The sequence below is a fragment of the Piliocolobus tephrosceles genome, chromosome 3 (genome assembly GCF_002776525.5).
Source record: "Piliocolobus tephrosceles isolate RC106 chromosome 3, ASM277652v3, whole genome shotgun sequence".
In the NCBI taxonomy this organism is placed as follows: domain Eukaryota; kingdom Metazoa; phylum Chordata; class Mammalia; order Primates; family Cercopithecidae; genus Piliocolobus; species Piliocolobus tephrosceles.
In genome coordinates, this window is record NC_045436.1 from 131,823,425 (window position 1) to 131,850,482 (window position 27,058).

The following is a 27,058-nucleotide window of genomic DNA, read 5'->3' on the forward strand; positions in this document are numbered from 1 at the left end:
ATTTGCTTTAAAACCAAAGCAAGCCACTATAGTTACAAGTTGGATTTACAGAGTGTCTGCAAATAAATATAGTTATCACTCTTTCTAGTGAAGAAAGTTTATCTATGTAAAAGCAAAATGTTAAGAATTTTAAAAATAAATCCCCACAATGTTCCTCATCTAGTCTAACAAGCTCCTGGAAAAGAAACCCTTCCTAACTCTTTCTGAATACTGTTAATGTTTATTTCTCTGAGGGTTTGACAAAGTTCACTTTCCTCATTGTCCTACCCCGATATTTCTTTCCTACAGTGTTAAAAACAAATCCACTTAACGGAAAGACACCTGGTTTTTTACTTGAAAAGAGAAAACATACTAAAATATATTCAAGGCGAGGTGCAGTGGCTCATTCCTGTAATCCCAGCACTTTAGGGGACCGAGGCGGGTACATCGCTTGAGCTCAGGAATTCGAGACCAGCCTGGGCCACATGGTGAAACCTTGTCTCTGCTAAAAATAGAAAAATCAGCCAGGCATGGTGGCATGCACCTCTAGTCCCAGCTACTTGGGAGACTGAGGAGGGAGGATCATCTAAGCTGAGATCACGCCACTACATTCCAGCCTGGGCAACAGAGTGAGACCCTATCCACCCACCCAAAAAAAAATTTCATGCCATTGCAATACAATAAATGGGACACATGCTTGCTAATGTTCATTTTACCTTTGTTGATTAAAAATCCCAATCCCCCCAATACGCTGTTTTACAAATATTTTTAACATTCAAAATCCAATAGAGATGCTGTTAATATGTTAGCACTATCTTTGTGCAGCTGTCCATTGGTAATTTCAGGGATATTCATTCCAAGATCCGCACAGGCAAATGTGTATGCTCAAGCTCCTAATAGAAAATGGCATAGTATTTACATATAACATACATGCATCTACTCGTGTACTTTAAATCATCTTTAGATTACTTATAATACCTAATACAATGTAAATGCTATGTAAATAGTTGTTATATTGTGTTTCAAAATGTGTATTATTAGGCCGGTGCGGTGGCTCAAGCCTGTAATCCCAGCACTTTGGGAGGCCGAGACGGGCGGATCACGAGGTCAGGAGATGGAGACCATCCTGGCTAACAGGTGAAACCCCGTCTCTACTAAAAAATACAAAAAACTAGCCGGGCGACGTCGCGGGCACCTGTAGTCCCAGCTACTCGGGAAGCTGAGGCAGGAGAATGGCATAAACCCGGGAGGTGGAGCTTGCAGTGAGCTGAGATCCGGCCACTGCACTCCAGCCTGGGCGACACAGCGAGACTCCGTCTCAAAAAAAAAAAAAAAAATTATATGTGTATTATTTTTATTGTTGTGTTATTATTCTTTAGTGGGTTTACTTTTTGAATGTTTTTGATCCACAGTTCTTGAATCCACAGATGTGGAACCCATGGATATGGAGGGCTGACTATATACATCTCATGCATTGAGAAAATAGGAAATGGCTTAATTTTTATTTGAAAGTGGAAACCTTTGGCTTCAAGCCTGCCATTCAACACTGATGACATTTCAGTCGTGAGCCGCACAGTGGGCTGAGTCCTGGTCACTGCACATCTGCAGCCAGCTGTGCAATCAAGTCTTTGGCATCTTGCATGGTGGATGGTATCTCTGAGCCATTCTTAGTCAGGTGGGTTCCAAACAAGAACATCTTCCTGTCATTTCCCACTTCAGATAATGCCAAAGCTTCATGGATATCTGTAATGTGATAGGCTGCTTCAAGATCCTTCATCCGGAGTGGAATGAGAAGAAGACAAAGTTGGTTATTTTGCAATCCTTTCAGATAAACACATTTATTACTCTTATCTATTGCTCTCAGTGACCACACCATTTTCATATAAAGGATATTATGACTCCATTATTATGGGCCCAGAGGTTGTCTGAATAAAAATGTTTTCATAAGAATTATGACAGCATTTATGAGTTATCAAAAAAAAAAGTATATTCTGGAATGAAGCTAAGCCAATATAATACCTTAGTTTTCTAAACAGTGCAGTCAATCTGTTTCTAATTTTGTTTGTTTGTTGTTTGTTTAAAAACAGGGTCTTGCTTTGTCACCCAGGCTGGAGTGCAGTGGCAGAATCTTGGTTCACTGCAACCTCCGCCTCCCATGTTCAAGCAATTCTCCTGCCTCACCCTCCTGAGTAGCTGGGACTACAGGTTTGTACCACCATTCCCCACTCATTTTTTAAAATCTTTTGTAAAGAGGAGCATCTTGCTATGTTGTCCAGGCTGGTGTCGAACTCCTGGCCTCCCTAACTGCTGGGATTACAGGCATGAGCCACTGCATCCAGCCTAATTTTGTTTTTCCATTTTCTTTTACTCTTCTAAGATTATTTCAACAGGAGCAATTCTTTTTATTTATATTTAATAACAGAAATTTGATTCATCTATTGTTTTAGGTCTATATCATACTTTACCAATTATAGTTCTTGCCACTGTGAGTTTTCTTTTGTGCTCATTATTTCTATTGAACAAAAAAATCCTCGACCAATTTTGGGGAGTAGAGGAAGACAGAGAAGGGAATGGAGAGAGAACAGATTCAGACAAGGTGCAGTGGGAAAAGGAGACTCAGAGGAGAGACAGGGAAAGAAATGGGGGAGTCTTGGAAGAGGGAAAGCCACAGCAAGAGGCAGAGAGGGGGAGACAGGAAGCCTGTGCTTAGGCCGCATGCCAGGGCCAAAACCTCCTTATGATGGAAATGGCAAGGTCAAAAACATCATCTTTAACTCTCATACGCCAAGAATTATTTAAGCAAATGACCTGTGACATTCCCTTTCATAAATACACAGATTCAGCTATAGTTTTCCAGCCCTTTGTAAAAGTTTTTTCACTTCTAAAATTGCATTTGTAAATGGCTTTTTGTTATTTCATAGCATTCCCCCTAAGTTTTAGAAGATCATTTTTAAATCTTGGGAAATAACCTAATATTGTGTCTTTTTTTTTTTCCTGTATCAATATGAACCTATCTTTTTTTTTTTTTTTTTTTGAGACGGAGTCTCACCCTGTCACCCAGAATGGAGTGCAGTGGCACAATCTCAGCTCACTGCCTCACTGCAACCTCCGCCTCCTAGGTTCAAGCGATTCCCCTGCCTCAGCCTCCCAAGTAGCTGGGATTACAGGTGCATGCCACCACACCCAGTTAATTTTTCTATTTTTAGTAGAGACAAGTTTTCACCATGTTGGCCACGCTGGTCTCCAACTCCTGACCTCAGGTGTTCCACCCACCTCGGCCTTCCAAAGTGCTGGGATTATAGGCATGGGCCGCTGTGCATGTCCCGAACCTATCAAATTCTATCACTTGGAGCCTGTGGGGCTGTTCCTGATGTGCTGCCCACGGTACTTAGCTGGAGTTGATTACCTCTCCAGATATTGGTAGTTGCCTGTTTGAAACCTGAATTTGTTTAGAGCCTATGCTAACTTTTTGAACAGTGTTAATGGATCCATTAACATGTGAATGATGTCTCAGGTTAATAAATTCACTGGTGGAGTTGAAGACGAAGAAGTAGGAGAGGGAGGGAGGGAGGGTGATGGATGGGAGAAGGGGCTCTCAGTAATGATAAAGCACATCAGGCAAAAATATCTGTTTTATTCCACACTTTCCTGTATGTGCCTTAATAGCGGTTATAACCCAAAGAGTAAAGATGGTAAGATGACTTTTTGAAAACCCTTATATAATAACTTGAACCAGTGAGTCACCTAAAAGCTTGGACCAAATATTTTGGCCAAGGAATATAAACAAAGACGCATTAATCTTTTTTTTTTTTTGAGACAGAGTCTCGCTCTGTCGCCCAGGCTGGAGTGCAGTGGCACGATCTCGGCTCACCGTAAGCTCCGCCTCCCGGGTTCACGCCATTCTCCTGCCTCAGCCTCCCGAGTAGCTGGGACTACAGGCGCCCGCCGCCATGCCGGGCTAAATTTTTTTGTGTTTTTAGTAGAGACAGGGTTTCACCGTGTTAGCCAGGATGGTCTCGATCTCCTGACCTCGTGATCCGCCCACCTTGGCCTCCCAAAGTTACAGGCGTGAGCCACCGCGCCCGGTGATGCATTAATCTTAAACTAGGATATTCAAATCTTTTATCATTAAGGTCCAATAAAAGCTATAAATGTGATAACAAATGGCTCTGTTTATTCAATTTGATGAAGATAATGGATACAAACCATAAGGCACAGTATTGATAAATTTGAATATTAAAAATGAAAATCACTCGGATGCAGTGGCTCACACCTGTAATCCCAACACTTTGGGAGGCTGAGGTGGGCAGACTGTTTGAGCCCAGTAGTTCAAGACCAGCCTGGGAAACATGGTGAAATCTCATCTCTACAAAAAATGCCAAAAAAAAATTGGCTGGGCATAGTGGTGCACACCTGTAATCCCAGCTACTAGGGAGGTTGAGGGAGAAGGATCACCTGAGCCTGGGGAGGTTGAGGCTGCACTGAGCTATGATCATGCCACTATACTGCACTCCAGTCTGGGCAACAAAGTGAGACCCTGTTTAAAAAAAAAAAAAAAAAAAAAGTCCGAGCGCAGTGACTCATGCCTGTAATTCCAGCACTTTGGGAGGCCGAGGCAGGTAGACTGCTTGAGCCCCGTAGTTCGAGACCAGCCTGGGCAACATGACGAAAACCTGTCTCTACAAAAAATGCAAATTAGCCGGGTGTGGTAGCTCACGTCTGTAGTCCCAGCTACTTGGGAGGCTGAGGTGGGAGAATCGCTTAAGCCTGGGAGGTAGAGTTTGCAGTGAGCCGAGATCACACACTGTACTCCAGCTTGGGTGATGGAGTGAGACTCTGTCAAAAAAAAAAAAAAAGAAAAGAAAAGGAAAGAAAAAAGGAAAAAAAAAAAAAAGAAAAGAAAAGAGGGGAGAGGAGGGGAGGGGAGGGGAGGGAAGAAAATCTTCTGTATAAAAGTAAGCAAAGTAAAATGATAAGCCACCAGGATGCTGGGAAAGATAATTGTAATGCACATAACTAACAAAGGATTATTTTTCCAAATGATATGAAAGACTCCTACAACTAAAATAAGAAAGATAAACACCCTAGTAGCAATTTGGGAAAACATATTAATAGGCAATTTACAGATGTGGAGACCAATAACTAATAAACATCTGAAAAAATGTTCAAACTCACAAGTAGTTAAGGAAATGCACATTAGAATAATAAAAAACAAGTTCACCCATCAGACTGGCAAAAATGAAAAGGTCTGACAATACCAAGTATTGACAAGGATGTAGAGCTGCAAAAACTGTCATATTCTGCTGGTGGAAGAGTAAATTGGCACAACATCTTTGGAAAGTAACTTGGTGGTATCTAATAAAACAGAATATGTACAAATCCAAAATCCCAGCCATTATTTTAGGCATATCCACCAGCAAAATATTCATACACATCCTCAAAGAGACACATACATGAAGGCTCACTGGCAGCACCATTAAGAACAATAAAAAATTGGAAATAATTCAAATTCCCAGCAGTAAGAAAACGATAACATTTTGGCATATTAATGCTATGGAATACTATACAGCTCACTTACATGTACCATGATCTTCTAAATCTTTGCAGTTGATGGTACTTAAGATGCTCCACTTAACAACAAAACAATAAAAGCATCAGCCTCTCTCTCTCTTTTTTTAATTTTCTTTTGAGACAGAGTCTGCTGGACTAGCTTCTGTACTGGACTTTAACATAGGCTCCTATTTTAGGTCATCATTTTTAATTACTTAGTTTACTTCCATATACATTCACCCATAGAAGTAATAGGAGAAAAGTCAGGAATTGAGCTCTTCTATGATTGGCAAACCTAACAATTGAGAAAGGGACTTTAGCATTACAATATTATAGATGTTTAAATTGTTTTTCAATATTTATTGTGTTAAATACATATCACAAAATTTTTCTCCTTAACCATTTTTAAGTGTACAGTTCAGTGGCATTAAGTATATTCACAATGTTATGCAACTATCACCGCCATCCATTTCCAAAACTTTTATCTGCAAAACTGAAACTCTGTATCCATTAAATGATAACTGCACATTCCTCCCTCCCCTAACCCATGGAAATCACTACTCCACTTTCTGTTTTTATGAATTTGACAACTCTAGGTACCTCATATAAATGGAATCAGATAGTATTTACCCTTTTGTGACTGACTTATTCACTTAGCATAATGTTATCAAGGTTCATCCATGTCGGGACATACGTCTGAATTTCCTTCCCTTTTAAGGCTGAACAATATCCCACTGTGGCTGGGTGCGGGGGTTCACGCCTGTAATCCCAGCACTTTGGGAGGCCCAGGTGGGTGGATCACTTGAGGCCAAAAGTTCGAGATCAGCATGGCCAACATGGAGAAACTCTGTCTCTACTAAAAATACAAAAATTAACTGGGCGTGGTGGCATGTGCCTGTAGTCCCAGCTACTCAGGAGGTTGAGGCAGAGAATCACTTGAACCCAGGAGGTGGAGGTTGTGGTGAGCCAAAATTGCGCCATTGCACTCCAGCCTGGGAGACAGAGCAAGACTCTGTCTCAAAAAAATAAATAAAGAATCGGGAGTGGTGGTGCATGCCTGTAATCCTGGCTACTTGGGAGGCTGAGGCATGCAACTCACTTGAACTCAGGAGGTAATGAGCTGAGATCACACCACTTACACTCCAGCCTGGGTGCTACAGCAGAACTCTGTCTTTAAAAAAAAAAAATTCCCTTTGCATGTGTATATCGTATTTTATATATCCATTTATCTTGGGTAGCTTCCATTTTTGGCTGTTATGAGTAATGCTGCTATGAACATATCACATAAAACATAAAACATATAAAACAAAACAATATAAAACATAAAGAAACATAAAACAGCCAAACATATAAATATCAGTTTGAGTCCCTGCTTTTAATTCTTTTCACTGTATGCCCAGAAGTGGAATTGGTGCATCATAAGGGAATTCTATTTTTTATTTTCTTTTTGAGACAGAGTCTCACTCTGTCACCCAGGCTGGAGTGCAGTAGCGCTATCTTGGCTCACTGCAACCTCCGCCTCCTGGGTTCACGCCATTCTCCTGCCTCAGTCTCCCAAGTAGCTGGGACTACAGGCGCCCACCACCACGCCCGGCTAATCTTTTGCATTATTAATAGAGATGGGGTTTCACCGTGTTAGCCAGGATGGTCTAAATCTCCTGACCTCGTGATCCCTCACCCTTGGCCTCCCAAAGTGCTGGGATTACAGGTGTGAGCCACCGCGCCCAGCCTCTGTTTTTGATTCTTTTGAGGAACCATGTTACCGTTTTCCATAGCAGCTCTACCATTTTACATTCTCACCGACAGTGTACAAGGGTTCCAAATTCTCCACATATATTTAATATTTTTAATGCATGTGTAGAATAAGTTCGGCTCAATCTGATTGATCTAAAGCAAAACAATTTCTTTATACATGGTAGCCACTCATATTTTGTTGAATCAAATTTAACAATTAACATGTATTTATTGAAGTAAGTTCAACACACATCTGTTGAATTCCTAGCATCCACAAGACAGTATACTAGGTATTAAAAGGAACACAAAGATGAATAATAGTCTCTACCCTCAAGGTGTTTATAATGCAAGAGCTCTAATAAACATAAACTGAATTAAATATATAGCTTATTGTTGACTAGCTATTACACATATACATTTTTTGTATTAAATACAAAACTACTGAGTACAATTTATATTTGCACAGATTTTTACCTGTTTGTTTGCAAACACAACCAGAGGAAGTATTGGGTTTGCTGCAATTAGCTGATGAAGGTATTTCTTGGCTTCAGGTAATCGGCTGTGATCTGCTGAATCCACCACAAAGATAAGCAGCAATCCCTTGGATAGGTACGTTTCCGAGTAGGACCGAAAAGGTTCACTGCCACCAACTACAGAGAATAGTAGAGGAAGAAGACACACACACACAAAATTACAGAAGCACCCACCCTGGGAGCAGGGAGGGCACATCCAGATTTCTGAACACAGGACAGGTGTTTTGATAAAATATCACCGTGTTAGAGTGTACCCAGTCCTCAGAGGGACCAGAGGCATGTTAGTGGGGAACTGGCTGGTGAGAAGAACCATCACAAGTGGTTCCTTCATTACTGTATCACAAAGGATCAGCAGAGAGATGCGAAATACTACAGTGGATGTCTCCTGATCCCATTGTCCACAGCAGCCATGTCAGCCACTGCATCTTAATCAGTTACAGCTCAGAAAATGGGAGTAAGGCCAGGTACAGTTGCTTACGCCTGTAATCTCAACATTTTGGGAGGCTGAGGCAGGAGGACTGCTTGAGCCCAGTAGTTCAAGACCAGGCTGGGCGACACGGTGAGGCCCTGTCTCTACAAAAATAAAAACTAAAAAATGGGCCAGTGTGGTGGTGTATGCCTGTGGTGCTAGCGACTAGGGAGGTTGAAGCAGGAGGATCACTTGAGTCCAGGAAGTGCAGAGGCATGAACATGGCTACAGTGAGCTGTGTTTGCGCCACCACACTCCAGAGTGAGACCCCATCTATCTGGGGGGAAAAAAAAGGAAAGAAAAAGAAAAAGAAAATGGGAGTATGCTACTAAAATAATTAAGAATGGAAAAGGATGGTAGGATAAAATACACATTAAAATAATTTTTAAATGAACTGAATACATTGGCTAGTCTCACTTGCACAATTTTTTTCCTTTGTCAAAATCCTAGAACTAACTACTCCTCTTAATATTGCACAGAGTTAACATGATCCTGTGGGTATTCAGGAATATTTGCTTCAGAAAAAAAAAAAAAAAAGCCTTTTGATTACTTCATCCTGCTGATTCTTCCCAGAATAAACTTTTTGGTTAATGATAACAACATATATACAATGGATTTTGTTTTCATTTTTGTCCTAGGAGGAGTATTGGCAAACCATGGCCCACAGTTCAAATCTGACCAACTGCGTATTTTTGTACAGCTCACTAGGTAAAAATAGCTTTTACATGTCTAAATACTGGAGGAAAAGAAAGGTAGAATAACATTTTCTAACACAGGACCATTATATCAAATTTCGATTTTGGTGCCCAGAAATAAAGTTTTATAGTAACATTGAACATATAGAACATATTGTCTATGACTGCTTTCTCAAGACAGAGTTGAGTGACTGCAATAGAGAGCAGGTGGCCTGCAAAGCATAAATTAGTTCCTAAGTAGTCCTTGACAGAAAAACGTTTTGGACCTCTGTTTCAAGAACTTAACAAAAGTATTTTAAATGCTAACAAGAAAGGATCTTTGCCTTCCCTTTGGCTTCCTTTGTACAGAGGTAGGCTAGTCATTCTTTGAAGCATTTTGTGTTTTTAATTTGTTAAAATAGTGCTGTGTGACCTTCTAAGTAACTCATATGGTTTTAACACACTTAGTTAAAACATTAGTGGATATTTGGGTTGTTCCTCATTTCTTGCTGCAATAAACAATGCTGCTGTAAACATTTTTGTATTGTCTCCTGAGGTCCATACAAGCAAGAGTTTCTCCAGTTATCTAAGCATGGAACTAATGCCAAATACGCCAAATTATTTTCCAAAGGAGTTGGTACCAATACACACTCTGCCAACAGCTAATAGCCAATAAGTTTCCTCTACATCCACATCCTCTTTTTATTTTTATTTTATTTTTCCTTGAGACAAGGTTGTGCTCTGTCATCCAGGCTGGAGGGCAGTGGTGCAATCTTCACTCACTGCAACCTCTGCCTTCTGGGCTCAAGCGATCCTCCTTTCTCAGTCTCACCAGCAGCTGGGACTACAAGCACGAGCCACCATGCCTGGCTAATTTTGTATTTTCTGTAGAGCTGGGGTTTCGCCATGTTGCCCAGGCTGGTCTTGAACCCTTGAACTCCAGTGATCCACCCACCTTGGCTTCCCAAAGTGTTGGGATTACAGGCGTGAGTCACTGCACCTGGCCACATCCTCTTCAAAACTTGATATTATCAGATTTCTTTTTTTTTTTTTTTTTTTGCCTAATTTGAATTCTACTTACTGATCAAGTTGAGTATTTTTCATATGTTCACTTCTAATTTGTTTTATGTGAAATGTTATTCATGTCTTTTGCCAATGTTTTTATGTTGTTTTTATTTGTAGGAGTTCTTTATATATTCTGGATACTAGGCATTTGCTTGGATGTGTTGCATGTATCTTATCCTGTTTTGTGGCATCTTTTTAATGAACAGATGTTTTCCATTTTAATGTAGTTACATTTATCCATCTTTCTTATGGTTATTATTTTTTGTATCCTGTTTAAAAAATCTTTCTCTCTCCTGAAGTCATAAGGATAGTCTATATTTTCTCCACAAAGCTTTTTACATTTGGCTTTTATCCATCGGAAATTGATGTATACATTTGTATGCATAGGAGGCAGAAAACTAATTTCATTTTTATTCCATGTTGTTCCTGCACCATTTATTGAATAGTTTCCCCAGTGGACTCTCTAGTTTGTTCCTTTGGTCGTTCTGTTCATTCTTGTGCCAACACCACACATTTTAGTTTCATAGCTTTATAATAAGATTTGATACTTGACAGGACAAGTCCATCTTTCTTACTAATTTCTTCGAGTGTCTTGACTTTCTTTACTCCTTTGCTCACCCATGTCAATTTTAGCCTCAGCTTGTCAAACTCTTTTTAAAAAATCTTGTTGAGCTATTGATTGGAATTGAATTGTATCTAAACGTCAATTTGGGGAGAATTAATATTTTTTTGATAGAATGTCTACCTATTCATGAAAACTGTATTATGTCTCTATCTATTTAGGTCTTTCAATGTTTTTCAATGACATCTACAGATTTTCTCTGTATAGATAGACACATGTTTTTGTTTGGTTTATTCCTATCTTTTGTTGCTATTGAAAATGGCTGCATGCTGCTGGGTAATAGAAATACAATTAATTTTATATTGTTATATACAGTTGTCTTGCCAAGTTCTTATCATTTCTAATAATTTGAAGGGTGTTTTAGGCTTTCTTTGAAGACAATTATATAATTTGTAAATAAGTATTGTTTTATTTCTTCCTTTCTAATTCTTATGCCTTTTATTTCTTTTTCTCAAACTAACTAGAACCTCCTGTATAATGTTGAATGAAATATATATATATATATTTTTTTGAGATGGAGTTTTGCTCTTGTCATCCAGGCTGGATGGAAAGCAGTGGCATGATCTTGGCTCACTGCAACCTCCACCACCCGGGTTGAAGCAATTCTCCTTCTTCAGTTACTCCTGAGTAGCTGGGATTACAGGTACCTGCCACCATGCCTGGCTAATTTTTGTCTTTTTAGTAGAGACAGGGTTTCACCATGTTAGGCCAAGCTGGTCTTGAACTCCTGACTTTGAGTGATCCGCCCCACAACTTGGCCTCCCAAAGTGCTCGAGTTACAGGCATAAGTCACCACACCTGGCTATTTTTCAAATGTTAAACCCTTATACTCTTTGCTGGTTTGGATATACAGTGACCTCACACTGTGAGTTGGAGAGCATTTCTTTTTTTCCCCTATTCTCTGAAAGAATTTATGTAAGATTAAGATTGATAAGAGCCCACCTATAAACCAACTGATCGGGTGTTTTTCCTTATAGGATGATTTTTTTGCTATTGATTTCTTTAGAAGTTTTAAATTATTCAATATTCCTATTTCTTATTGAGTCCATTTTCCTAAGACACACGTTTGGAGGATTTTTGCCACTTATCCAGGACTTTATATCTATTGGTACAAATTTGTTAACACAGGTATTATACTCTTGTCATCTTAATGAATGATATGCTCTTTTTCCTTCATGACATTATTTATTTGTGGTTTCCAGATTTTCCTTAATGAATTTCGCCAGAAATTTGTCTATTTTGTTTATCTATTCAAAGAAATAACGTTTGACTTTGCTGATCTTTGCTACTGTGTCTTCATCAATTTCATTCACTTCATGTCTTTATCATCTCTCCCTCAACCTCTTTGGTTTTATTCTGTTGTTCTTTTACCTAATTTACATTGCATATTTAACCTATACGTTTTCAGCTATTTTCCTTTCAGCTATAAGCATTTAAGATTATAAATGCTTTAAATGCTAGTTTTGATCAGTAGATTTTGTCTTCTTTTTTGAGATACGGTTTCACTCTGTTGCCCAGGCTGGAATACAGAGGCATGATCACGGCTCACTGCAACTTCTGCCTTCTGGGCACAAATGATCCTCCTGCCTCAGCCTCCAGAGTAGCTGGGACTACAGGCATGCACCACCATGCTCAGCTCATTTTTTGTATTTTTTGTAGAGGCAGGATTTTGCCATGTTGCCCAGGTTGTTCTCAAACTCCTGGACTCAAGCAATCCACCTGCCCTGGCCTCTCAAAGTGCTGGGATTACAGGTGTGAGCCACTATGCCTGGCCTGAACTCATATTTGATTAATCTTAATTTATGAGAATACTGGGGGTCTTTGCTCCAGAATTAGAAACTGGGGGAGCTACTGACTGGGAGCATGTTAGCACTCTTTCAGGGGCCCTCATGTCATGCAGGCATCTTAGTGCTTTCCTATTTTGTCTCAGGCCCACTGCAGATTAAATACTGGTATGTGCCTCTAGATAACACCACTTTTTTATCTGCTTATCTACTGTGGCTGTCACTCCAGTTTCAACTCATGAGTTGTTTTATTTTTCTTTCTTTGGAAGGAGGGAAAGGGCAGGAAGAGTAAAGCAGGTAGCCTTGCAAATTCGACTTACTGTTGCAAGTTCATCAATGCTTTAAAAAATAAATTTTAACCAGGATTTGTGGTTTTGTCACAGAAAGGCCCTTCAAAAACTATAATAGAAACTGAAATCTCTCCATTTATTTTTGCCACTACTTTTTAGTGCATAAACTAAAAGAATTTTTTTTTAAAGATTAAGATGATCTGTAGAATGTTGATGAAGAGATATAGGCAAAATTATATGTGAACATCTCATTTCTACAAATAGGCTTATACAATAATACTTCACCTCCCACCAATCCCCAACATACTCCAAGTGTTACATGATAGCATAACAGTCCATACAGATTTATATCACTGAATACCACTGGATGCTGCATCCTAAAAAAAACCTCCTTAGAAGCTATGCCCTGTGGTATTATGAAAACTTACCTAAATTGATGGCTTAATATAGCCACTGTGAAGATACACATTTTAAAACTTAAAGGTTGCAAGTGTAAACTGCTATTCTTCTTCAGGATATTGATGATTATGATAAAAATCGGGAACACAGTTAGCACTTAATGCATTTTTGTTGAATATGTACTATTTGCCAGACATTGGGTATATATTGTTGAACAAAACAAGTATAGCAAAAGTTACCATCCAGTTGGGTGGACAGATCAAAAACAAATAAAAATAAATAGTGAATGTTATTAAAAACCTTATGGAGTAAGCAAACAGCATTGGGGAACATACTTAGAAAGAATGATTTTATGGGCTGGGTGCAGTGGTTCACGCCTGTAATCTGAGCACTTTGGGAGGCCAAGGTGGGTGGATAACCTGAGGTCAGAAGTTCGAGACCAGCCTGGCCAACATGGTGAAACCCCATCTCTACTAAAAATACAAAATAATTAGCCGGGCATGATGGTGTGTGCCTGTAATCCCAGCTACTCAGGAGACTGAGGCAACAGAATCGCTTGAACCCAGGAGGCAGAGGTTGCAGTGAGCTGAGATCCTACCACTGCACTCCAGCCTGGGTGACAGAGCAGGACTCTGTCTCAAAAAAAAAAAAAAAGAAAAAAAAAAAAAGAATGATTGATTTTATGGGGCCATGTAAGCTAATAACCTGAAGGCTGAGGAGCAAGCCATCATGGGAAGAGCAGGGGTAGTAGTATTTCTGACAGAAGGCACACCCAAGAAAGCTCTTGTAAAAGAAAAGAAAGAAAGGTGTACAATAAGCCTGGGGTGAAGTAAGGTTAGGGAGGAGGCAGTTTATGAAGAGCCTCATGGGCCATAATAAAGACTTTCGATTTTATTACAAGGATGAGATCTCCACTGAAGAGTTTTAAATTAGCAAATGATAAGTATGTGTTAAAATACTGCTCTTCATAAGCAGATAAAAGCCAAAGTGAAAAGGTGACTATAATAATCTAAGTAATAGATGATCCAGGTTCCGACTTACATAGAGGCAGTAGAAACGATGTAACCAATGAATTTGAGAGATGCGTCAGAGCTGGCAAAATTCATAGTGTTTTACTTGTGGACTGGAGGTGGGGATGCAAAAGGAGGAGTCAAGGGTGACTCTCAGGTTTCTGGCTAGAGCAACTTGATGGGTATGGAGCCATTTACTGACCAGAAGATTACAGGGAAAGGAACAGATATGGGAAAAATCAAGCATTTTGTTTTTCCCTTGTTAGGTTTTAGAGGACTTGGATATGTTTGGGCTGGATAAATAAATTTGGGAGCCATTAGCATATAGATGGTATTTAATGCCATGAGGACGGATGAATGTGTAAAGAGAAGACAAGAGGACTTGACTCAACTTCAGGAGAGAGTAATATTTAGAGGTGGTGACTCCAGAATTACTATCCAGTAGGGGCCTGTGGACTGCCATCTATTTAGAAGAAGAGGTCTGGAGCTTGTCTATAATTTTATTTGCAGAGAAGCAAGCACACTGTACTTAAACTTAGATTGCATGCTCATTTACAGCAGTGTGGGAAGAAGGCTGATTACAGGAGATTATAGGAGGGAGTGCTAAAGCCTTCCTCTAAACTCCACCTTTATCACCACTACTGTAAAAAGGAGAACATCAAAAAAGCAAAAAGTGATTCCCCCCACAGTGTACCTGGGTATTAAACTACATATCCATTCTAAAAGCCTAGGAAAATTTGATTCAGTGTTAGTTTTCACAAAGACTCAATGTTGCTAACATCATGTCTGGCTTAAGAGAGAATAAAATGTGGCTATCTTGTAACTAAGGAACAGAGAGCTTACTCTCTAGGAACTCCATTTGGCCATCTTCAGTGTTGATGCAAACTGCATTGAAACCTTGGGTGGGTGCCACACTATGCTGGACTCTGTTTGAAGCTAGAGAGTGGAGGACACTGGTTTTTCCTGCTCCATCCAGGCCCAGCACTAGGATTTGCTTGTTGTTCTCCTGTGAAACAAAAGATAAATCAATAAGCCCATGCTATCAGGGGCTCATTTTTCTGGGTCTTGGCAGTGGGCCTGCCTATGGTAGAATCCAATAATATTCTTGGAATTGTAACCAGAATAAAACTTCACGGGCCAGGGGGCTCACACCTGTAATCCCAGCACTTTGGGAGGCCGAGGCGGGAGGATCTCTTGAGGTCAGAAGTTCCAGACCAGCCTGGCCAACATAGTGAAACCCCATCTCTACTAAAAATACAAAAAATTAGCCAGGTGTGGTGGCATGCACCTGTAAGTCCAGCTACTTGGGAGGCTGAGGCACAAGAATCACCTGAACCCAGGAGGCAGAGGTTGCAGTGAGCTGAGATTGCACACTGAACTCCAGCCTGGGGAACAGAGTGAGATCCTGTCTCCAAAAAAAAAAAAAGGATAAAACTTCACGCATATTTTATAGGTCTAGAACAAACTATACTAACTAGTGTACATTTTCTAATTAGCTGTTCATTATGTGATACTAATTTCACATCCCTCCTCCATCCCCTAACTCCTGATCAGTCTATCAAATAAATACTACCAGCATTTATGAGTAGTGCTATAGATTACAGGACCAATTTTCAGACTTCATTTTGCTTCTTGAATTCGTGTCTATGAATTGGAGACTGCACCTGAATTCATTTTGTTTGGGGTCTTAGGACCTCCGTGGTGCATGTATTGACTGTGCCACTCAGTGCATAAGCATCTAAGGTCTCAATTATTAATTTCGCCTGTCTTCACAATTGAATAACTAGATTGTAAGATCTCAGGGCAAGGTTTCCCTCTTATACTTACTCCTGACCTCGTGATCTGCCCACCTTGGCCTCCCAAAGTGCTGGGATTACAGGCACGAGCCACTACACCGGGCCTCCCTTTTATACTTTTTAATATAAGTATCACAATTAAATGAAAAGGTTATAGAAATTATTAAGCCAGTTTCAATCACAAATTAATATTTGTTTTAAAAACAGACGAACTTGGGAGGCCAAGGCAGGCAGATCACCTGAGGTCACGAGTTCGAAACGAGCCCGGCCAATACGGTGGAACCTATCTCTACTTAAAATACAAAAAAATTAGCCAGGTGTGGTGGTGGACGCCTGTAGTCCCAGCTACTCCGGAGGCTGAGGAAGGAGAATGGCATGAACCCGGGAAGCAGAGCTTGCAGTGAGTTGAGATCGCACCACCGCACTCCAGTCTGGGCAAGAGAGCGAGACTCCGTCTAAAAAAAAAAAAAAATTAGCTGGGTGTAGTGGTGGGCATCTGTAATCCCAGCTACTCGGGAGGCTGAGGCAGGAGAATCACTTGAACCTCAGAGGCGGAGGTTGCAGTGAGCCGAGATGGCGCCATTGCACTCCAGCCTGGGCAACACAGCAAGACAACATCTCAAACAAACAAACAAAAAAACAAACTGATGAACTTGAAGTAAACTTAGACAGAAGCATTCTAGTCTGGGCATCGTGGCTCTCATCTGTAAATCCAGCATTTTAGGAAGCTAATGCAGGTGGATCACTTGAGGCCAGGACTTTGAAACCAGCCTGGCCATCACGGCATAACCCTGTCTCTACCAAAAATACAAAAATCAGCCGCGCATGGTGGCACATGCCTGTAATCCCAGCTACTCGGGAGGCTGAGGCACGAGAATTGCTTGAACCTGGGAGATGGAGATTGCAGGAGCTGAGATGATACCACTGCACTCCAGCCTGGGTGACAGAGACTCCATCCCCCTCGATCCCCCCCCAAAAAAAAGAAAAGAAAAAAAAGAAAGAAGCATTCTATCAATGTATTAGCCTTAGAATTTTTATGGCAAATGACTGAGGGACAGAAGGGCAGGCTGGTGTGAAGATCGTTCAGAGTGCTCCGAAATGTGGTTTCCAGGGTGTAAACTTTAACATCAAGACTTGTACAGAGAGCATGATTTATGAAGGCCATACAGTGAATAACAGAATTTGAAAAAAAGTAGGCTGGTGTGGTGGCTCACACCTGTAATCCCAGCACTTTGGGAGGCTGAGGAGGGTGGATCACCTGAGGTCAGGAGTTTGAGACTAGCCTGACCAACATGGTGAAATCCCATCTCTAGTAAAAATACAAAATTAGCCGGGCATGGTGGTGCATACTAGTAATCTCAGCTATTGGGTAGGCTAAGGCAGGAGAATCACTTGAAACTGGGAGGTGGCGGTTGCAGTGAGCTGAGATCGTGCCTGGGCAACATGAGTGAAACTCCGTCTCAAAAAGAAAAAAAAAAAAGTACTTATTTGTTCTTAGAGCCAATCTTTGATGACTCTTAAATTGTATTTTCATAGACATCTTCCATCCTGCCTCTTCTCCATTGCCTTCAGTTGCATCTAAATGTTATGACGTCATTCTGAATGTTATGATGTCATTCTGAATGTTATGACGTCATTCTGAGAGTGTGTCAAGGGAAGGAAGAGGGGCAAGGGAGACTTCATTGGATGGCTTACAATTGCATGTTTTCAAGCAATACCAGCACCAAGAAATGGCAGCCAAGAGTGGATTATGTCCTGTCAGTCTTCACCAGAAGCCCCATTCATTCAGCCTACCCCGACATACTTCGTTCATTCTAAGATACACATTCCGTCCCCCACATTCCACGTTTTAACATCTCTGAAATTAGGATGTCTTTCACAATTGAGAGTATGTCATATTTTGATTGGCAGAATTTTTTATTTATTTATTTTTGAGACAGAATCTCACTCTGTGGCCTAGGGTGGAGTGCAGTGGCACAATATTGACTCACTACAACCTCCGCCTCCCAGGTTCATGTGATTTTCCTGCCTCAGCCTCCCGAGTAGCTGTGATTACAGGCATATGCCACCCATGCCCAGCTAATTTTTTTGTATTTTTAGTAGAGATGGAATTTTGCCATGTTGGCCAGTCTGTTCTGGAACTCCTGACCTCAGGTGATCTGGCTGCCTTGGCCTCCCAAAGTGCCGGGATTACAGGCGTGAGCCACCGTGCCGGCTTTTTTTTTTTTCTTTCTTAGTGGTACCTAGACTAATGACATCTTAGGTCCTATAAAATAGTGTGAATAAAAAGCAGTTCCCAGGCCGGGCACAGTGGCTCTTGCCTGTAATCCCAGCACTTTGGGAGACTGTTGGGATCAAGCCCCCCAAAATCTGGCCATAAACTGGCCTCCAAACTGGCCATAAACAAAATCTCTGCAGCAATGTAAAATGTCCATAATGGCCATAACGCCCAAGCTGGAAGGTTGTGCGTTTACAGGAATGAGGGCAAAGAACACTTGGTCTGCCCAGGGCAGAAAACTGCTTAAAGGCATTCTTAAGCCACAAACAAAAGCCTGAGTGATCTGTGTCTTAAGTGCGTGTTCCAGCTGCAATTAATTCGGCCCATCCCTTCATTTCCCTTAAGAGATACTTTTGGTTAATTTAGTATCTATAGAGACAATGCTAATGACTGGTTTGCTGTTAATAAATATGTGGGTAAATCTCTGTTCGGGGCTTTCAGCTCTGAAGGCTGTGAGACCTCTGATTTCCTGCTTCGCACCTCTATTTCTGTGTGCGTGTCTTTAATTCCTCTAGGGACACTGGGTAGGGTCTCCCCGACCGAGCTGGTCTCGGCAGGAGGCCAAGGTGGATGGATCGCTTGAGTTCAGGAGTTGAAGACCAGCCTGGGCAACATGGCGAAACCCCATCTCTACCAAAAATACAAAAATTAGCTAGGCAAGGTGGTGTGCACCTGTATTCCCAGCTACTTGGGAGGCTGAGGTGGGAGGATGACTTGAGCCTGAGAGGTGGAGGTTGCAGTGAGCCGAGATCACGCCACAGTACTCAAGCCTGGGTGACAGAGCCAGACTGTCTCAAAACAAAAACAAAAACAAAAACAAAAACACCAGTTCCCTTTCCAACCACATTGCTGTCCCTACGCCAATCCTACCTAGAAATTCTGCATTCAGGCTTCCTCACATTTATCTTTTCGAGACTAAGGAAAGCTGAATTTGTAAAATAGAGTTCAGACACAAAATGTGATGCTGAACACCATTGTTTTCTTGTCAGAAGTTATTTCTTTAGCCAAATATGGGTCTATGTAGTCTGTGTTTTACCAGAGATCAAATATCTGTTAATCCGTGGTGGCTCACGCCTGTAATCCCAGCACTTTGGGAGGCCGAGGCAGACGGATCGCTGGAGCCCAGCAGTTTGAGATCAGCCTGGGTTACATGGCGAAACTCCATCTCTACACAAAAATACAAAAATGAGCTGGACATGGTGGCGTGCGCCTGTAGTGCCAGTCACTGAGGTTGGGAGATGGGGGCGGTGCCAGGCTGAGGTGGGAGGATCCCTCCAGCCTGAGTGGCAGAGTGAGACCCTATTACAAAAAAGAAAAAAGAAAAACAACAACTGTGTTAATCATTCAAATTGTTTAGAACCAGATCGTAGCTCTAAGTCAAGGAGCCAGTTCAGGAACTCCAGGAGCACAGAGACCATCCAGCTGACCCAAACAATGCCAAGTTTTTAAGACCCGTCAGTTAAAACTTTTCCGCCATGCATTCAGGGTACTGGTAGTCTGAAAACAATGGAGGCATCAACTGCAGCATCCCCAACACCTCCAGCATTCTGGAACCCTGCCCCTTCTGACAAAGAATGCATTCAATGCAAAGAGGGCCTGCGTGCGGGGAGGGTTCGGGACTGGTTTCTAAATGTGGTCAGGTGGTCTGTGCGCTAGTGTTGGGCGCTGGACAGGTCCAAGGGCAGTAGAGGGGCCGTTCCCCATGTCCCCATTAAGACCGAGATCACTTGTCCCTCAACACTAGACCCGACGAAGGTTAAGACACAGGGGTAACGATAACGGCGAGGGTGGGCAGGGGGCCCGGGAAAAGGGGCTGGCGATGGGTCGTTCAAAGTTTGGCATATCGCTTTCATCCATAGGTAAATAGCCCTCAGTTGAGATCCATTTCCTCCCGCGCGGGTCGGGGGCCTCCAACGTAACAGAGACAGCGCCGGGGTCTGAACGCCGACAATGGCCTTGGGGCAAGGGGTCCTGGACACTGGGTCTCTTACCAGCGGCTCGAGCGGGGTCCTTGTCAAGGTGCTGTCCTTGTTCTCCCCTTCCTCTTCTTGTCCCTTAAATTGTTCCTTCTCTTTCTTTGTCTCCTTCCCTTGCTTTGTCCTTTTTTCCTCTTTCTCTTTTCTCTTTCTCCTCTCCTGCTTCTCTTGCTTCTCCTTTTCTTTTTCTTTAATTTTCTGCTCCACCTCCTTTCTTTTCAATTTCTCTTCCTTTCCCTTTTCTCTGATTTTCTCCTTCTCCGTCTCCTTTACCTTCTCTTTCTTCTTCACTTTTCGCCTCTCCATCCTCCGCGCCGCGGTTTCCTTCCCTCCCGCCGCGTGCCCGCGTGCTGAGCGGTGGCTCTGGGCCCCAGGTGTGGCTCCCAAGGTGCACGCCCAACGGAGACGTAAGCTCCGCGGCGTAGACAACCCGCGGGAGCCGCCAACCCCGGCACCACCGCCAACAGCCGTTCACCGGGCGGACGCAGGGCTTCTTGCAGCGGATTCGCTGAACCCGCAGGGGCACGCAAAGAGGGAAGGGCGGAGGTGTACGGGATGGGTTGAGCCCAGCCAAGCGAAACCAAGAGGTCCCAACCAGGACGCGGACAGCTCGGCGGGGTATATATCATTGCTGCAGAAAAAGCGTCCCCTGCGCGATTCTCTCGGGCCGGGCAGGATGGCTGAGCAGAGCCTTCCACGCGGGCCGCAACCTAAGCAACCTTAGCGTCTGACGTCTCCGCCTTCAATCCCGAGCCCGGCCAGCCTACGCGAAGAACCCCTGGGGCGCCACAGTCCAAAGGTTCCGGGGAGGATTCTCAGCCTTCTGTCGGCTCTCAACCACGAGCCTGTATTGCTCGTGTATTTCTCCGCCCTCTCCCGAGTAAACTCCACTAGGAGTGTCTCCAGACTACTATCCAGGATTATTAAAGACAGAAGAACATGAACGGGTTCCATTGTTTTAAGTTTTTGTTGTTGTTGTTTTTTTTTTTTGAGACGGAGTCTCTGTCACTAAGGCTGGAGTGCAGTAGTGCGATCTCAGCTCGCTGCAACCTCCGCCTCCCGGATTGAAGCGATTCTCCTACCTCAGCCTCCCAAGTAGCTGGGATTACAGGCGTGAGCCACCACGCCAGGCTAATTTTTGTATTTTTGGTAGAGACGGGGTTTCACCACGTTGGCCAGACTGGTTTCGAACTCCTGACCTCAAGTGATCCACCCGCCTTGGCCTCCCAAAGTGCTGGGATTACAGGCATGAGTCAGCGTGCCCGGCCTGTATTTCGCTTTTTAAAAAATTATTCGGAGATAGCCTGCCAGAATCACAGCTGCTAGTAATGCTCAGTATTAAAACCAAAACCTAATGGTCTAGTCACTCCTAATTATCTAATAAATGGTAAATAAGGCACATGAGGAGGTTTTCAAAGGTGGTAGTGTTTCTCAAACTAAGAAATATCTGGAGGGTTCCTTTCATCTTGCTAAACTCTTTAGTATATTTCACAGTTTAGCACAATTATTTATTTATTTTTTGAGACAGTCTCACACGCCCAGCTAATTTTTGTATTTAGTAGAGATGGGGTTTCACCATGTTGGCCAGGCTGGTCTCGAACTCCTGACTTCGGGTAATCTGCCCACCTCGGCCTCCCAAAGTGCTGGGATTACAGGCGTGAGCCACCTCACCTGTCCAGCACAATTATTATTTTTTTTTGAGACAGAGTTTCACTCTTGTTGCCCAGGCTGGAGTGCAATGGCACGATCTCGGCTCACTGCAACCTCTGCCTCCCAGGTTCGAGCGAGTCTCCTGCCTCAGCCTCCCGAGTAGCTGTGATTATAGCCATGAGCCACCATGCCCGGCTAATTTTGTATTTTTAGAAGAGACGGGGTTTCTTCATGTTGGTCAGGTTGGTCTTGAACTTCCAACCTCAGGTGATCTGCCCGCCTCGGCCTCCCAAAGTGCTGGGATTACAGGTGCGAGCCACTGTGCCCGGCCACAATTATTTTTTAATGTAATAAACTTATTTTCCTTCATTGTATCTGTTTCAAATAGACTTGTAAGGAACAATAAATGGCAGGCTCCAGAAGGTTTGAGTGATGCAATGATTTTTAAGGTTGGCTGTTCCCAATAGCATTAGAATTGCTATGCTTAATTACTTTTTCAAAGGTTTACTTCTGTTTATACACACACCAAGATGAATTTTCAGTAAGTTTACACTGAAACTTACCGAATCTCTCAATCCCATTAGATCAGTTTTGTGGGTTTGCTAAGAGGGACAGTACACACAATTTTGATACTCAGCTTAAAAGAAAATTCTTGGTTATACTAACCAGGAAGTCCTCCATCAAATGCCAACACCCAAAACACCTTAATCCATATTCACTGCTAAAATATTTTATTTTAAAATGTACCACAGTGAATGGATGTATCCATACTGGTTCTTATAAATGTACACATACACATCCATATATTTGACAAAGTATATATATGTACTGGTTAAAGACCTATCCAAAAGAGGAAATATTTCTAGAAAGTTCATGTATTTATACTTCATTTGACAATTAAAACTTTATTTGAACAGAAGTTTCAGTTGCTTAGCAATGACTAATGCTATCAATAATGACAACTAAATTGAGAACTGTAAATTTCACTGCTGTGCCTTGGGTTAAAATTTTCAGTGATGGAATCCTAAATAAGTAACAGTTATTCCTATAAAGGGGTATATATTCAGAAATAATAAATATCCGTCACTATTACCAAAAGACTGTTCTCTGTAGGGCTCAAAAAAGTATTATGCCACAATACATCATTTGTATTTAAAAAGGATCTCTTTGTTTAGATGCCACTGCAGATTCTACTTTTACTGAACAGAAAGGCAGCACCCCATTTCTTTCTTGTAAAGGAGGAAAGTCTTTTATAAAAAACTCTTTGAAGAAGTTTTGGTAGTTACGTTCAGAGTCAAACACAGCAGCACTTTATTAACAAGGACAGAGTAATGTAATCACAAGGAAATACTTCTAAGTCTAAATTAAATGATATATTGGGCAGCATAAAATGAATACTAACAAGGGCAGGCATCTCAAAGTGTCTGTCTCACAGCTGTTCAATGTGAAAGTAGTTTGTAAGCAAGGAAAGACAAGAGCAACATTTACACCACAAATTGACTGTAAAATATTTCATTACATTGAGAAAGGTAATCAATGGTCAAAATCCATAACCAGAAGGAGACACCATTTGAGTATCTATCAATGGGCCAAACAGATCTGTCAGATTTTAATACTGCCTGGTATGCGAACTCAGATACTGATTTCCTCTCTACGTAGGAAACCAATGTTCATGTTCTTGATAACAGTCATTAATCTTTCTGATTGAGATAGTCCAAACCCATCTGACCTCAGAACACTAGGTCTAAGAGTCAACTTCTTACATTGATATATTTTCCTTGAGTTCTTTCATGGTGCTGTATCAGCATGTTACATAATCTGAAAATGACATGGGGCACAAAGGAGTCATATATATATAAAAATATGAAAATAATCCCATATTCTGGTATCACATGACAGAAAATTTATGGTTAAATTATTTAAGACATTTACTTTATTTTTCTTGTGGCCATCCATTTAATTAAGTGAAGAACATCAGTGTATTAAGAAGGTCCCTCTTTATCACATGATATTTCTAAGCAGATATTTAGGAATGCTCAGAAGATTCCACTTTCAGTCTCCTAAGGCCTCCTAAGACATAATTTAAAGTGGGACTTGAACAGAAACAAGTATCTTCAGACTCCAGCTGAAATTGTAGAAATAGTTTCTGTTTAAATCCTGGGAAACCTTAGATAAGGTATGTGAAACTGAAAAAAGATTGAATCAGCACACACAAATAAAGGATACAACAGATACCAAGATGGGTAAATGCCCAATTATTTTCAGTCCTCATAATCTGTACAAAGCTATGAGGCAACCAGTAGGCCATATCTCACTAGGCAGACTTTGAGGAAGATGTTTCCCTATTTGAAACACAAGAAATTATGAAAATATGGAGATGAAGAGGGAGCAGTTCTGTGCTTCTTGCTGTGTTACCTTTATTATATTCCTAGTGTCACTGACACTAGTTTAAAAACAGCCTGCAACAAGAATATTCTCATCACCAGCCACCTTTTCCACCTTTCTTCTTTTTCTGTTGCTGTTTCTTTTTTGTTGCTGGAGCCCCTGCAGGTTTCTGGTGTCTTGGGGGTATGATGTTACTTGTAGAGGCAGATACTGTTGCAGCACTGCCAGGTCTTGGGGAGGTGGGTGGGCTGCTCACAGTTTTACTGGCATCCCTGAAATCATTAGATCAGATCATTTTTGGTCACTCATATATTCAACAAAGGGATAGTATAAAAATGTATGTATATGGGTTTTACTTATCACACTTAACCCATTTTACTTATCACACTTAACACATTTTCTACTTCTTTTAAGGTAAGCTCCCCAACTCCCTATTGACTTTTCTTTTGAATAACATTTTTACTGTTTTTATTGAAGAAAAGTAAAACATGGTACACATGCCATTTTTAGAAAGCATAGAAAATAAAAAATTTTATTTTTTTGAGACAAGAGTCTTGCTCTGTCCCTCAGGCTGGAGTGCGGTGGTGCCTAGGCTGGAGAGGAGTGGCGCCATCTCAGCTCACTGCAACCTCTGCCTCCTGGGTTCACGTGATCCTTCTGGGTTCATGTGATTCTCCTGCCTCAGCCTCCTGAGTAGCTGGGATTACATGTGCGCACTACCACACCTGGCTAATTTTGTATTTTTAATAGAGACAGGGTTTCACCATGTTGGCCAGGCTGGTCTCGAACTTGCAACCTCAAGTGATTTGCCTGCCTTGGCCTCCCAAAGTGCTGGGATTACAGGCGTGAGCCACCGCGCCCAGCCAGAAAAAATATTTTAAAAATAACCTATCATCGACCATGCAGAACGTATTAACATTTCTAACACTTCTTACTAGTCATATTATTTATTTACATCTGTTTATCTAGGCATTTATTTAGTTGAATGACTCTGTATTTAGTTGCCTTTTGAGACTTTTCTTTAGTTTTTATAATACAAATAGTTTTTACTATATATATTTCACAATATATATTTGATTATATTGTAAATACTTAAAACTATTTGACTGTATTGTAAAAACTAAAGGAAAAACTAGTCTAAAAAGGCAATATATTTTCTTTCATTTACATAAGTGTAGTATAAACATTTATCAAAGATACATCACTACATTTCTCATACTTAACATATATTAAATTCTCACTAGTAGCCTTGAGTCAATCTCAGAAACAATGTATGTTCTAAGTGCCCTCAATTGTGGAGCGATAACTTACAGTTCAGATGAAGCTCCTGCAGTTGCTCCCTGGGTCCCTTTTCCAATCTGATCCTTCTTTTTACCCTTCTTTCTTCCCCGGTAGTAAGAACGTTCTCGCATTGGCAGCCATCTTTCTGGATCTGGGGTAACTTTTGGGTCATAATTCTTAGGCAATTTTCCTGCATAATAATTATAAAGAGAGATGTATCATAATATTTTCAAGATAGTTTGATTTAAACAACGTCTCTAAGCCTGGGAATAAATAACATTAAAATGGAAATGAATTTATTTGAGAAAGTTTAATTTGTATAATCTAGCAGGCAAAATGGCCTTACTTTTTTTTGTTATTATTATACTGGGATACATGTGCAGAACGTGCAGGTTTGTTACATAGGTATACACGTGCCATGGTGGTTTGCTGCACCCATCAACCCCTCATCTACATTAGGTATTTCTCCTAATGCTATCCCTCCCCTAGCCTCCTACCCCCACCCCGCCACAGGCCCGGTATGTAATATTCCCCTCCCTGTGTCCACGTGTTCTCATTGTTCAACTCCCACTTGAGTGAGAACATGCAGTGTTTGGTTTTCTGTTCCTGTGTTAGTTTGCTGAGAATGATGGTTTCCAGCTTCATCCATGTCCCTGCAATGGATATGAACTCATCGTTTTTTATGGCTGCATAGTATTCCATGGTGTATGTGTGCCACATTTTCTTTACCCACTCTATCATTGATCGGCATTTGGGTTGGTTCCAAGTCCTTGCTAATGTGAATAGTGTTGCAATAAACATAAGTGTGCATGTGTCTTTAGAGCAGAATGATTTATAATCCTTTGGGTATATACCCAGTAATGGGATTGCTCAGTTAAACGGTATTTCTGGTTCTAGGTCCTTGAGGAATTGCCACACTGCCTTCCACAATGGCTAAACTAATTTACACTCCCACCAACAGTGTAAAAGTGTTCCTATTTCTCCACATTCTCTCCAGCATCTGTTGTTTCCTCACTTTTTAACGACTGCCATTCTAACTGACGTGAGATGGTATTTCGTTGTGGTTTTGATTTGCATTTCTCTAATCACCAGTGATGATGAGCTTTTCTTCATGTTTCTTGGCCACATGAATGTCTTATTTTGGTAAGTGTCTGTTCATATCCTTCGCCCACTTTTTGATGGGGTTGTTTGTTTTATTCTTGTAAATTTGTTTGAGTTCTTTGTAGGTTCCGGATATTAGCCTTTTGTCAGATGAGTAGATTGCAAAAATTTTCTCCCATTCTGTAGGTTGCCTGTTCACTCTGATGATAGCTTCTTTTGCTGTGCAGAAGCTCTTTAGTTTAATTAGATCCCATTTGTCAATTTTGGCTTTTGTTGCCATTGCTTTTGCTGTTTTAGTCATGAAGTCCTTGCCCGTGCCTACGTCCTGAATGGTATTGCCTAGGTTTTCTTCTAGGGCTTTTATGGTTTTAGGTCTTAGGTTTAAGTCTTTAATCCATCTTGAGTTAATTTTTGTAAAAGGTGTAAGGAAGGGGTCCAGTTTGTTTTCTACATATGGCTAGAATCCTTTCCCCATTGCTTTT

General features: G+C 41.4%; 2 protein-coding genes across 2 annotated transcripts in view; both read right to left on the reverse strand.

Annotated features, from left to right (window-relative positions):
• Positions 1–1,462: 1,462 nt before the first annotated feature.
• ARL9 (ADP ribosylation factor like GTPase 9) lies at positions 1,463–20,997 on the reverse strand. The gene is made up of 4 exons (XM_023192247.3): positions 20,175–20,997; positions 14,953–15,115; positions 7,738–7,913; positions 1,463–1,750 (listed from the first exon to the last, which is right to left on the reverse strand). The coding sequence occupies exons 1-4, from the start codon at positions 20,463–20,465 to the stop codon at positions 1,571–1,573; spliced, it is 810 nt and encodes a 269-aa protein (XP_023048015.1). The 5' UTR covers positions 20,466–20,997; the 3' UTR covers positions 1,463–1,570.
• A 2,715-nt stretch (positions 20,998–23,712) lies between these two features.
• SRP72 (signal recognition particle 72) overlaps positions 23,713–27,058 on the reverse strand; it is a 36,615-nt gene continuing 33,269 nt past the window's right edge. Inside the window, exons 18-19 of the mRNA XM_023192245.3 lie at positions 25,506–25,665; positions 23,713–24,466 (exon numbers count right to left, since the gene is read on the reverse strand). Of these exons, the coding sequence (XP_023048013.1) occupies positions 24,289–24,466; positions 25,506–25,665 (338 nt within the window). The 3' untranslated portion in view covers positions 23,713–24,288. The remainder of the gene's footprint in view (positions 24,467–25,505; positions 25,666–27,058) is intronic.

Bases quoted from the DNA above. Each gene is read 5' to 3' on its own strand.
- ARL9 (XM_023192247.3), bottom strand. From the start codon at position 20,465: ATGGAGAGGCGAAAAGTGAAGAAGAAAGAGAAGGTAAAGGAGACGGAG. The intron at 15,116-20,174 runs GTAAGAGACCCA...TTTGTTTCACAG, and splicing joins GGACCCCGCTCGAGCCGCTG to GAGAACAACAAGCAAATCCT. The intron at 7,914-14,952 runs GTAAGCTCTCTG...TATTCTCTGTAG, and splicing joins CCAAATGGAGTTCCTAGAGA to TTGGTGGCAGTGAACCTTTT.